Source organism: Mirounga leonina, unplaced genomic scaffold, assembly GCF_011800145.1.
Source record: "Mirounga leonina isolate KUSES-001 unplaced genomic scaffold, KU_Mleo_1.0 Mir_101664, whole genome shotgun sequence".
Classification (NCBI taxonomy): domain Eukaryota; kingdom Metazoa; phylum Chordata; class Mammalia; order Carnivora; family Phocidae; genus Mirounga; species Mirounga leonina.
Window position 1 is genome coordinate 15,107,781 of NW_023270175.1, and position 13,694 is coordinate 15,121,474.

Genomic DNA, 13,694 nt, shown 5'->3' on the forward strand with positions numbered 1-13,694 from the left:
GTTGAACATGCTGGCAAGGGAGAGGCCACTTCTGTGTACCAGTTACTGGTGAGGGAACTACCAAAATTTTATCATTCAATCTAATTGGGAGAAAGGTCCTTTTGAATTAGTAGAGAGCTCTGATTATGGACTATTTGAAAGGAAATGTACTTTTTATTGCATATATACATATATATGCAATGGATGTGTGTGTGTGTGTGTGTATTCAGACTATCTGTACCCAGACTAATTTTGCTGAGTTTGTTCTAATAAATAGATGGCTAGTTAAGAATTAGCAATATAATTTACATACAAATCATTCATAGGATTTACTGAAGTCTTAGAAATGGTTTGTTTTTCTTAAGTATGTTAAAACTTTTCCTTATTAGCTTCTTTAACTAATTTTTATAAGCATTTTCTTGACGGGCAGTTGAAAAAAATAAATTCAGCATAGCCCAGGTTGAATAATTAACAATTCTGAAGAGGTTAGGATTAATAAGGTTTGATTGTAGGTTCTTGAAATAAGATGGTCTCTCACACTGTGATAAAGTTCCAAGCCAACATCTCTTTATGTGACTCCTGAAGCAGCTTGTCATGAGTAGTTCATTTTAAGGGTAGCCATCTGGAGACTAGGGCACCTCAAGGCCATTATTACAATGCTCCTGAGAGTCATAAATAGGTATACCCTTAAGCTGGACACATGGGCCTATTGACTCAAATACTCTGAACAAAAGTCTATCTAAATGATAGACAAAATGTCTACCTAAATGAGAAACAGAAATGTTTTTGTGAGCAAATCCTTTTCTGGGATGAAAAGATTTTACTTAGTGGTCTTGCTTCTCAGGTCTCAGAGAACCTGAGAAGCCCTTAGAGAGTAGCCTGGTGGTTGGTGTTGAGGTTAAATCACTACAGTTATATAGACACTGAAGGGAATTGGTTAGGCTGACCATGCTTGTCAATCAGTTGCAGCCATTAGTAAAATAGGCCGTCTAGGGAGGACACATTAAAAATAAATCTCTCAATGAGGCTGAATTCTGTGCTTTTGGAAGAAACCTTTTGGACATCTTCATTTCTGAAATATTTTGAGGCTGCCATGGAAGAACAGCCTAAGTGCTCCATGGCTCCCTCTTTTTGACCTGCATCATCACACTGAATTTTGAAGCCAGATTGATAAATGGAATTGGATGAAGGCTAGGAAACTTTCCACATGGCCAGGGCCTCGAGAAGACTTGAGTAATAGTGCATGGTTAGAAGAGAGATTTGGTTTGATTTAGTTGGGGAACAGAGGAAATAAGTATCACCAATACTTTTCAAAATACAGCTAGAACGAAGATGGGCTTACAAAGACTGTATCATCTAAGCCCTGGTTTGACTCATAGCTAGAAGTCAGTATTTGGCCCCCACAACGATTAGAAGCAATACTGACGTACCTTCCATCTTGCCGGCTGATGGTAAACCCATAATCACTGTGGTGCAAGAAACTAACATTCACCCCTACTAGAGGGGTTCCATCTACGGCCACCACTTGGCCTCGAATCACACAAGCACGCCTGCAACACAAGATCAAAGGCAAATATAAAAGCATGTTGAAACTGGATTCCAGAAGCCAAAATGGAGACACTTTGGAAAATACAGTCAAGTATAACAAAGAAAACAATAATTTCACCAACCCAGTAATAACTACTAATAACATTTTGAGGATGGCATGTATATCTTTTTTACCCATCAAAATTGGGATTATACTCAGTACAGATCTGCATCCTCATATTTTTAACAGTATATAATTAACATTGTCCAATGTAATCAGAAATTCCTTTGTGATTCTACAATATAACCTTCAAACAGCATTCCTTAATTTTAATCCATTCCTTATTTTAGGACATTTCATAGTTTCTTAACTTTTCCAGCATTGAATATCTTATTATTTCCTTGGGAGATAGTCCTAGTTGTGGAAGAATATTTTTCTCTTATTAAAATTAAAATTCATTACATTAATTAATACATAAATATATAGTACATATGACTAAAGTCTCTGCTCACCACCTCCCTCTCCCAGTTGTTGGGTCTTCTCCTCAGAGGTAATCAGCAACATCATTTTGTTGTGTGCATTTTCTATGCATTTACATACATAGGTGTGAACATTTTTAAGGCTCTTAATACATATTGCCAAATTGCCTTTTCTGGAAAAACAATTTTTTTAAAAAAGCAGACTTATTTGATAAATTTTAAGAGTTAATCTGCAAGAGACATGGTCCTTGGCTATAGTATTCTGTTTCTCTTGCCTAATTGAAATAAAATATTTCAGGTGATTTTCCCTTTAAACAAAGGAGTTTCACCCTTGCCAAAAAATGGGATTCTATTAAACTAGCCCCTAAACAGGGCTGTCTCCCAGACATAGTCCATGAAAATGTATATACTTTCAGCTCTAGCCTAACTAAGTTGTAACAAATTTCAGGAGCTTGACAGTTAAGAAGAGGGCCCAGAAGCAAATTCTGGTCAAAGATTTTTCACTGGTCTGCCATTATTGGGGGCAGCAGGGGTTGGGGGTGAGTTTTTTAACCACTTGGGGAGGGGGGAGTCCAATCCTAGTTTTGGCAGCCCTGAGCTCAAGAATGTTTATTTTACACCTGGAGCTGGTAGTGTTGAGGAAGGTTGAGCAAGTTCAGTGATTTTTTTTTTTCCTAGCGAGTTAATGTCATTTTTTCACCAAGTGGGATTCAGTAGATCCAGGGAATCTTAATCTTGGATTAAAGAGGGCCATGTTATTTGGGAAAACATGACTTTCCAAAGTAACCATGATAATTCCACCCTAGCATGATAACTTCTTCAAACAGAATTAGCAAGTTGAGGCAACGTATCTAAAGGCTCATGGCTACAAAGATCATTTGAGAGAGAGAGGAAAAAAAATTGAAAAAAATCAAAAGACAGGTACCAGCCAAAGTTTGTTTTATATGTTATAGCCAATAAACTCTCCACTAAGTTCTATCACACACAGAGGAACTGGATGTAAGTTTTGCTAATAGGATTTATCCTGCATTACCTAAGGCTTTCCCCCAAAACAAACTACAAGCCATTAAGTACTATCCAAAAGTAAGCTAGTATAACTATTGGTATTGTTGTATTGAGCTCTCAGACCAACATCCCTAATTTTGACATAGATCAGTGGCTTTCTTCTTTCCAATGAGCTGTACATTTTATGAGTTCTGTAAATTATGGTTCCAAATGGTATGCAAATTGGCATATTGGCACTTGCTTTACCTTGTCTGATTCTCCCAGTCTCTTTTGGGGAGATTTTGAAAGTTTGAGATTTTGAAATCCCATTTGTTCTAATAGAGAAGACATTTATTTGAAAGTCAATGAGTTCTCGATTTTGAACTAATCCTGACAGATCTGGTCCCAGGTTCTAAGTCCAATGTAACAAGAAATGAAAATGAAAGGATGTCTCTAGTTTTATACATAACCTTTTGAAGGTCTTTATAAAACAAAATTTGACAAGCAAGGTATAGATGAAGTAGAAGCAAGCTGAGAAAATCTCCTGCAAACTATTTAGTAATTGGAGCTAGAAGGGCTGAGAAGAGGCACAGGAAAATCAGTTAAACATGGCTTCCTGGGCCCTAAGAGCTGACTGCTTTTTGTGGGGGCATGGGGTAACTCCACAAACTTACCAAGGCTCTACCAGTTAACAAGGTGGCCTTTGCAACAATAAAGCCTAGCTAGGTGGTCACTGATTCCCTTTTGGCAAGACAATTCCACACTTAACTCATTTTATTTGTTCATATTACTCTAGACATTGTATCTTCCCACAGCTATACTAGGCTCAATTATTTTTGTTTTTATTTTGTCAAGCCTAGTTGGCATTATTTGCTCATATTTTATGACAGACACAGACCTGTCTCTTCTCTTTGCTGCTCTTTTATTTTCTATACAGTTTATATTTATGAAGGATCCAGGCTGGTGAGTGAAAGTCTCATAAAAGTCATCATTATTCTGTGCATTTCTCTTGTATTCCCCTCTTCCTTCATTCTGTATCTCATTCTGAGTAGACTTGTCTTTTGACTCTTCTGCTCTTTAATATTCCTCATATTTTATGAAGCACACAGATTTGTGTGGTAACGACTCATCAAAGTCATCATTATTCAAGACATTGTCTACCTGTTCTTCTTATTATTCATTTCACTCTTCATCATTCATAAATAATGCGCAGACTTGTCTTTCAACTACCCTATTTTTTGTTTCTCATATTTTATGATGCACACCAACTTATAGCATATGATAAAGCCCCATAAAACTTATTATTCTACATTTATCAGCATTGAGCTCTCTTTGTAATGTATTAGGCCTTAAATGTTCTAAGATTCCCTGTATCTTGCTGCATTTGCTCCCATTATTTACACACTCCATGTCATCTATTTTTCACAAGAATAACTCTCAGCTCCTTTCATTCCTGGATTACTAGTACTTACTGTAATCTTTGACCAACATCAGTCATCCTGTGTCAGTGGAAGTTGTCTAAATTTCAGGACAGTATTAAAGTATTCTTTTTTAATTTGCAGTAATCTTGATTGGCACTGCTTGCAGAAATCTAGGGAAAACATCTTCCCAGGCAAACTCTCCACTTCAGAAAACCTTCATATATACTCCTGCAAGTATGGTGTACTGTGCCACTTTGCTTAGCTCAACTGCTATTTTGTGCACTCCTGGCTTCTGAATTCAATTATGGTAGCCTTGTATCTACTTTATTTTTCCTGAGTCACACGGCCACTGAAATGTAGTCTCTCCCCCCCCTTTACATCGTCTATTCGGATTGTGCTTCTCATATCCAAGGTAGCCTGTATAATTCATATTTTTCCTAGCTTAGGTCCTTGTTGAAGGAGTGAGCTGAATATGGCAGAGGACTGTCTTTGGTAGTGCCACAATCCTACATTCTGTGCTTTTCATCATTCCCATTGTGATGCCTCCCCGTTTCCTCGCCCAGAGAGTCTCCGGAGTCTCCAAATCACCACCTAAAGGAAGTATTCATACCTGGCCTGTCCTTGACCCATCTTGGGGAAACATCTCGAATTCTTAAATTTTTTGCCACATCAAACTACCCTCAACCTGAGTCTTAATCCTTCAAGGACCTGTCTTTTTCCAAAACTTTTTCCCATTAAGTATACAGAACTCTTCTGAGTCTTCCAAACGAGCTAATAGAGGCTACTCTCTGGATGGTCATAAAGCTGGCCCTGCGCATGTGTGCACCCAGTGTGACTGTCTTGGGTGTTGGTTGTGTGCGTGTGTTCGTGTACTCTCAATGGCAGGTACTGTATGCTTTCTATCTTTGCTTGGGGCTCACTCTCCTTTGATTCACAGACATGGCTGGGATGCTTTCCTTCCTTGAATCTTTAAAAACAAGAACCTCTCCCTGCTGTTCTGGGTTAGAGCAAGATAACTTGAACTCAGACAGACATGACCAACGTGACTTTAGAAACGCGTATGGGGATAGATCACCACTCACAAGTGTCTCTTTTCCCGTTCTCTGGAGAATACAGCCTGCCAAGCTGTCTACTCCCTGTCACTATGCTGAAGCAGCAACCCCAAAGGAACTGCTTCTCCCTTTAACTAAATGCTGAATCCTGTAGGTGTTTGGAGCTTGGTCTGAAGAGCAGGGCATCCTGGGAAATGCAAGTCAGAATACACTTTACCCAGAGCCTTATTTAACTAACAAGCTGCTTGTTAGACCGTTCTGATGCAAAAGGTCTAATTCATTCTGTATTTGTTATTTTCATGGCATAGTCTAATTATCCCTAGCCTCCAATAAACTCTTGGTTCCATTCTCCTCTTTTCTTATTTGTTGCCGTTTGTCTTCAGTGTCAAATTTCCAATATTCATTCAACACCTCAGGCAAAAACATTAACCTCAAGCACAAGAGTTGGTTTGAAAAACAACACTGAAAACCAAATTGCTGAAAGAAGATGTAATTTACTGCATTGTGTTTCTGATTAAAATCTTTCGCAAGGAAAATGAGGCCCGGGGTGGGGAAGTTACAACTCTTTGCTTTTGTTGTTAACAGGAGCATAAGCATCCTTTGAAGGGTAACATTCAAAATCAAGCTCCTGGCCAGCAGGGGATCTAGCAGCAGTTGGGCAGGTTAGGTTGTTTTCTCCATAGGAACAGATGAAATCCTTTCCAGAGCTGACAGCTCTGGTCAAGAGATAGCATTGAGAAAGACTGGGCTGCGAGAAGCTACGAGAATGCTCTGTTCACTAGTGCTGGAATCCTGCCCTGTAAATTCCTCCAGGAGTTCTTATTTGGTTCAAGTCTCCAAGGGACAGAAACCTGCTGCACATAGGTGTGGTTCAATGGTTCTCCTGACATATCTGCAGGCTTATTAGACTGTAAAGTTCCACAGCTGTAGATGGTATCACTTGGGCTAAAGCAGCTTATCCGCTGCCATCATGCAATGAATAAAGGAGCTTCTCTTTATAAAGGAGTGTCATCTGGGGACTGTGATCCTGGTCCTCAGTCCTTCCTGGTAATCTTTCTTGCATACAAATCAGTGGTTCTCAAACTTGATCACACACCAGAATCACCTGGAGCGCTCGGTAAAACAGTGGGCTGCCCTGCCCCGGGGTTTCTGATTCACAGGACTGAAATGGGGCCCCAAGAATGTGCATTCCTAGCAAGTTCCCAGGGGATGCTGATGCTGCCAGTTTAAAGACCAAACTTTGAGAACCACCGTTTTAGTGAAAGACCAGAACATGATCAGCCAGTTAAGAGGTATGAACTCCCCAAGAGGGACGCATGGGACATAAACTGCACAAAGGCAGGCAAGTCACTAACTGGTTCACAATTGCGCGGTTATGAAATAAATCCGTGAGGCATGAATTTGTAACTCCTCCACATAAACCTCTGGAAAAGAGTCTGCCAAATTGTAGTTTGGGGAGTCAGGTTGAAACTGTCATGACAAAATGGAGGTTGGATGACAAGATGAACTGTAGGGTCCCTTCCAAATCCGGAGATTATAAAATGAAACAATGTTTTAACCTGATATCTGTCTCAAATAAGTGTCAATTTTTCCTCCATCCTTATTATTCTCCTTAGACAGTGCTCGGATGCATGTTATCACACTTGTTCTAGCCTGTCTTGGATGGGAGTTATATATGTGTCTGTCTTTTCTATTAGATCGTCTACTCCAGGGCAAAGACTGTGATTTTCCTCTCTGTGTCCTTCCCAGTGCCCGGTGTACATGGCGCCTGCTCGAGAAAGCTATACAGAATTCCAACTCAAATATTTTTATATGAAGATATAAGATACTTGCAACCTACCCTCACGACACTGCTTCAAAGGTTTCAGAGGCGACTTTGAGGTTCCTGCGCGACAGATGTCTTACAGTTCATTTATTAGAAGCCAGCATTCTGGATTGTGCATTGTGACTTTCTCATCATGAGAGTTTTGTTTGATAATTGACTACTTCAGGTAATTAAATAGTACCCCTGTGTTTGGGAAGCATGAATGAATAGTCCTCCTCAAATGCTTAATTTATGAACACTAACCCCATTATTCCTTTATACATTACCATATAATTACGATGTGGTATTTCATAATTTAAATACATTTGAGGGTTTCTAATATTCAGATATTTGGGGGGTTTCCACACAACACATTCTGGGTTTTTGATATATGTTAGCTAAGCTGGTACAGCACCACGAAACATTTAATGTTATAGCATAAACCCGTTTTCATGTTCTGAAAGTGTGAATGCTGTGAATGTTCATATGCAAACCCAATAAAATCTCATTAGTTTTTACTTAAATAGAGCAGGTTGATTTAATCCCACTCAGTTGGTCACTAGCCCAAATAAATAATACCTACTAAATGGGTAACATTAAAAGCAGCTGGAAGCATTACCCATCAACATTCTAGGACTCTGGGAAAGGTGGTGCTATTGAAAATGCAGATAGCTTTTTAAGGAGAATTATTTTCCTCATGGCTAGTGATGTTTCAAGTAAAACAAAATGGGGGCACTCACCCTGAGGACGGTGGTTATTTTCCCATCTGCCCTGGTAATTGCTTGTCAAAAGCAGGCTTGCTTTGGATGCCTGAGATCCCCAAGGTAATGGGAAAAAGATCAAGTGTTTTGAAGCAATAAGAAAACTGAGGACACAGTCACATTTTCAGGACCGCGTAAGTGCCAGATTGTTTCATTTAGACGCATGATTATTTTTGTCCGGAATTTGAATCCTGAAATATTTGTCCTGTAAGCCCTTGCAACTCTCAAACAGTCCCAAGTTTGTTTTTATTTGGTTTGGTTCGGTTTGGGTTTTTTTTTTTTTTGGGGGGGGGGGGGACTGTTTTACACGTTACTCAAATGGTTTCTTTGTAACCAGCTCTATGGGGTTTTATTAACCTCATTAACCTTTCCTGTCACTTCTCTGTGAAGCTGCCCTTCAAATAATGGCTAATCATTAAATGTAGGGGAAGTCTGTCTAGTTGGCTATAGCCTGGCCGGGGATTACTCTCCCTTCCACAGAGGAAAACTTGGGGCCTAGCTCCACCCACAGCAGTTCGAGGTCTGGCTCGCTAGTCGCCCGTGGTGACTTTTCTCTGTCCTAGCTAGTTTCAGCCACCTCACAAAGGTGCCATGACAATAAAATAACCCAGTAAAATGATTGTCTTTTGAATTGTATCTTTCTAATTACATTCTCTTATGTACCCTGGTATTTATTAAATATATATAATGTATACAAATATATAGACAAATTTGTATCAATAAAATCTTTATGAAGCACTTATTATGGGTCAGGTACTACGCTGAGCACTTTTCTTATTTCATTTAATATCGATATCACCCTGGGTAGGTACAACTATTAGCCCTGTTTTAAAAATAAGGAAACAGATCCAGAGAGGTTAAAACACAAACACACACACACTCAAAACTTGCTCAAGATAACACAGCTAGAAAGTGGTGGAGGCCCTTTGACCTGGATTCTAAGGGGCCTGAGCTATACCGCAGATCTTTCTTAAAATGCGGCTACAAAGGAAAAGAAAGTTGGGGCTCACCTACAAGGATGGTGCTTTTGTTATCCATAGGACATCAGTTCCTGTGGACACTGACGAACTGCTGAGTACTTTCTGTGTGCAGGGTGTGCAGTGGAGATGAGCTAACCCCTGTCATTCACTCCTCCCCAAACTTGCATTTACTCTGCCCTCTCTCTCGGGACAAATTGAGATGATAGAACCGGCTAGAGACACAGCAAGCAAATATGGCTAAGAAGTAAGTAATAAGGATTTGAGCCTCTTGAGTTTCTTAATGGAGCAGTAAGATGGATAAAATATTAGAAAATACCTATCCATACTGAGATAAGCTGTAGATTGACAGCTCCTGGTGTCACTGATCACAGTTATTAAGCATCTCAGAGCATCTGAGTTTCAAAATACCACAAATAATCAACTGAACAGCCTTTTGAAGATCTGTGCTCTGATTTCTTTTTATTCTTGGTTGCCCAAGAATATTCGCAAGGAAGTGAAAATCACACGTTCTTTCTTTTTGGTACCTTTAGGTGTTGACTGCTGATTTCAGGAGCTAGTCAGCACTATAAATCTTGGAACCTTCAGCACTTTGTAATTTTTATAATGCATTTCCTAAACTTTAGCATCAGACAAAAGAGTTGTCTGAAAAATCAGGAGATCCCGTCTTCACATGGGTAACACCTTTCATATAAATGAGATCAAAGTGCTTTATTAGCAAGTAGCAATGATCTTCCTTCCCACTTAGGACAACAACTGAGAAGTGATAAGCAAAGGAGGTTGCTCAGGACGAGCAACATGGTAAGACACACAGAATCTCAGGGAATTGTGATGGAGCCAAACCACACCTGGGACTCCTTTTGCAAACATGGGCAGATCATGTGCAGTGCCTCCCTTCAGAATGAAAGGTGAACAAGAGAGATTTGTGGACGCTAATGCCGTAGAAAGAGCTTCCCCCAGTCCTTAATGTATTCAGTTTATTCAGTAATTGTTGCATTGTGTGTTTATCAACCCCTAGTTGTGTATCTGGTATAATGTTTTTTCATGTTCCTAGATTAAAACTACACAAAAACCTGCCATTAGCAAATAGACTTGGAAGTCCTTAACCAACAGATTCATGAGAAAGTTAAACACAAAACATACATATTTAAATTTGTACCATCAGCCAAATTACAAATGATAATGTTACAGACCTTCTGGGGGTTACCTGTGTGTAGACTCAACTGTGTGTTACTTCCATGAATGCTTGAATCCCGTAATAACATTGGATTTCCTTAATAAATATTCTAAAATGTAAAGCTTTTCTTGCCTCTTCTTTTTCTTAATTCCAAATCAGCAAGTGGTTTCTATATATTTAATTCCTTTTGGGTTCAACAGTAATTGACGAAGATCTGCTATTTTTTTTCATGACTAAACAGTCTAGGGCTGTTGCTGATTTCTCTTTCTAGAGGCTATTCAGTTTGTCTGAGGTATTTAAATGTTTTCAATGTACTCCTAGAGAGGCACCCCATCGCCTTATCAGGAAAACCTAGTACAGTAACCAGTGTGTAGTAATTCCTTGAGAAAGGTTTGTTTTACCTTTTCATATAATGTCACAGAATCTTGATTAGTGGGCCCCTACAAGTCTCCGCCAGGCCCTGGCTTGTGTGACAATCTGTTGCTTAAGGGTCCAAGGTCATCTGAGATATAGATGAATGCCACGAGGTCTCTGCTCGAGTGTCATTTCCCCAGAGAGGCTTTCCTGGACCACTTGGTCTAAAATGGTCACTCTCTGTCCCTAACCTTTCTTTGTGTCACTTGAAAGTACTTATACCTACCTGATGTGTACCTTTTTTCATTATCATTCTTCCTCACTAGACTGTATGGGGAAGGCCCCTTGTCTGCTCTAGCCCAGAGCCTAGGACAGTGCCCATCACCACATGGATAAATGAACCAAGTAAACATTGTAATGTTCATCGATCTCAAGAGTGAAATGATTAATCTTCCTCAAGGTGGATTATTTTGAAAGAAACTGTAGGATCTATTATTATAAATGATGCCCAAGTATTGTTAATGGGAATTTTTTCACTGCGGTAAATGAGAATTTTTTTGATGATTGATTTTTTTCCCATTGAATTCATCTGTTTAATACAAACATTTTAAATTGTAGAAAAAAAATTACTTACAGCCCCACCTTTCAAAGGACGGAACTTCTTGCAAATAGTTAACTGCTCACGGTCCAAATAAGCTTTGTGTTTTTCTTGCAAATCATCAATAGTCTCCTGTTTGTGTCAATTTTAGCAGCTCTTCATGCTCACCTGAGTTAATTAGTCCCATCTCTGAGCTACAGCTGAAAACTTCCAGGTCAGTCTCACTTCTGTCATTGTTTAATGACTTTGTCTCATTTGCTAGACTACCTCTTGTCTTACATCCACTTAGGTTCAAAGTAGTTGAATTTGAGACCCCAGAGTTGATGAACTCCAAGCTCCCTCAAAAACCTGATGTTTCATAATCTGCAGAACTTATTGCAAATTGTAATTAATTTAATTATTTATGCATTTACTTGATGTTTGACTGCCTTTACCATTAGATTATGAGGGGAGTTCTGTGAATAAAGGGATGCTGTTACTTTTGTTTCCTTTCATTCACACAGTTCCTGGCACACAGTGGGTACTCAAGAAATACCTGTTGAATAAATGAGTGAATACATATCTTCATCACTTTTTAAAACATGAGCTGACATCAGGATATTATACTACATTAGGGATGGCAGAGAAATTTGATACCTCTTCTAGAAGAATTTAAAGTCCTTGGTTACTCTGGAAATACTAATAGTTCAATAAAATACAAATTTTAAAAACCAGTAATTAGTTTCCTCTCAAGTATGGTTATTCTTAAGTCCTAGTCTCTATTCACGATCAGCCGTCTCTGTAGCAATGACCCATCTTCCTACAACCTTCCCCTCTTAACCTGACTCTTGATTCAATAACTCATTTTGCCATTCACAGGATTTCAAATGGTATAAATTCCCAGCTCAACTCAGTACAGAAAAGCATGTTTTATTAAACAAGTTATGATAAGTAATTATGGCTGTTACCAGGTATCACGAATAATCAGGAGCACGAATCAAAGTTTTATTATTGAGTGGGGTGTAGTAAAGGAGGGGGAAGGCTTGCATCAGTAGTTTGCCAAGAATGCCACACTCAAGGCACTGGAGTACCTCAATTTGTTCTGGGCACTTGTCTTTGTTTTTCTCATGAGATGGAATAATGACACATACTCAAGTGAGCCAGTTAACAGCAGCCTTCACACCAGCTTCTTGATATTGTTCCTTATTTTCTAATTTTTCCTTGGTTCTAAATTTTGATTATCTAGCCCATTGAAGGCAGAGAGGATTATTGATGCTTATACAAAGTTATAAATGATGTCAATTATGGGCAGGCTCTGACAGTGGTGGAATGTCTCATAAGGTAAAAAAAAAAAAAGTAATTACTTTGCTACTGTTAGATAATCACTTCATCTTTTATGAATTTGTTCCTGTGCTATTTGGAGAACAGTAATCTTACCTTTAGGCTGGTTCTACATTTGGGAATTGACTTATTTGAGGTTCTAATATCATCTGTGTGTTCTAGGCAACAAAAATGAGTTTTTCATGAGCAAATATGAGAAGAACAATATTACCACAACTAAGTCACTCGCTCATCCTTGACTTGCTTTTTGCTAGGTGCTGTGTTAGAATCTGGAGGTACAGAGGTATGGTAGATTAAAGATGGCCACAAATTCTTTGATACTTCTTTCATCAAGAGGGGGGATCTATGTCCCTGACTTTGAATCTGGGCAAGTTCTGTGACTGATACAACTAACTGTATGTAACGTAAGTGACACTATTAAAATTTCTGGACACGGGCCTTATGAGACTGGCATCCTCCATTTTTTGTCTCTTGGAATGCTCCCTCTTGGAGCCCTGAGCTACCATATACGAGGCTGCCTGCCATGCCAATAGGAAGCCCAAGTAGAAAGGCTGTATGTAGAAAGAGAGATTCCCAGCTGCTGTCCAGCTCTTCCAGCCCCCACCTATTTGAGATATCGTACCTGAGAGCCCAACCATCATGGAGAACAAACAAGCCATCCTGGCCATGCTCTGTGTGAATTTCTGACCCACAGAATCATGAAATATAATAATAAAATTTATTTTAATCCATTATGTTTTGGAGTAGTTTTCTACGCAGCAACAGATAATCAAAACAAGGAACAAATCAGACTTGGTCCTTGTCCTCACAGAACTTAAGACTTAGCAATTAGGACAATCCAGAGCTAATACTGTGTATATCCCACAGTAGAGCAACAAATCAGACTTGGTCCTTGTCCTCACAGAACTTAAGACTTAGCAATTAGGACAATCCAGAGCTAATACTGTGTATATCCCAGAGTAGAGCAAGAAATTGAAATATAGCAACATCATTGAAACTAGAAGAAACCTACCATTGTGTTTAACTTCTTCACTTTGGAGCCTGTTAACAGTGCTGTTATGTGCTTAATGCTGTATTAAGTCTGGTCACCACTCTAGAACTTTTCAATTAAGGGTAGGCATTCTAACTGGAGTGGGCAAAAGAAGCTGCCATAACTGCACCCAGCAGCGTTGTTGCAGATTTTTAGATTTTAAATTGTTCTTAAAACTGTCCTAAGTGATAAACACAATAGTCAGATGCCTCTCAACAGACACACCCTTG

General features: G+C 39.1%; 1 protein-coding gene across 1 annotated transcript in view; it reads right to left on the reverse strand.

The window, feature by feature from the left end:
- TENM1 (teneurin transmembrane protein 1) overlaps positions 1-13,694 on the reverse strand; it is a 785,358-nt gene that overhangs the window by 140,806 nt on the left and 630,858 nt on the right. The window contains exon 18 of the mRNA XM_035008354.1: positions 1,410-1,529. Coding sequence (XP_034864245.1) covers positions 1,410-1,529 — 120 coding nt within the window. The remainder of the gene's footprint in view (positions 1-1,409; positions 1,530-13,694) is intronic.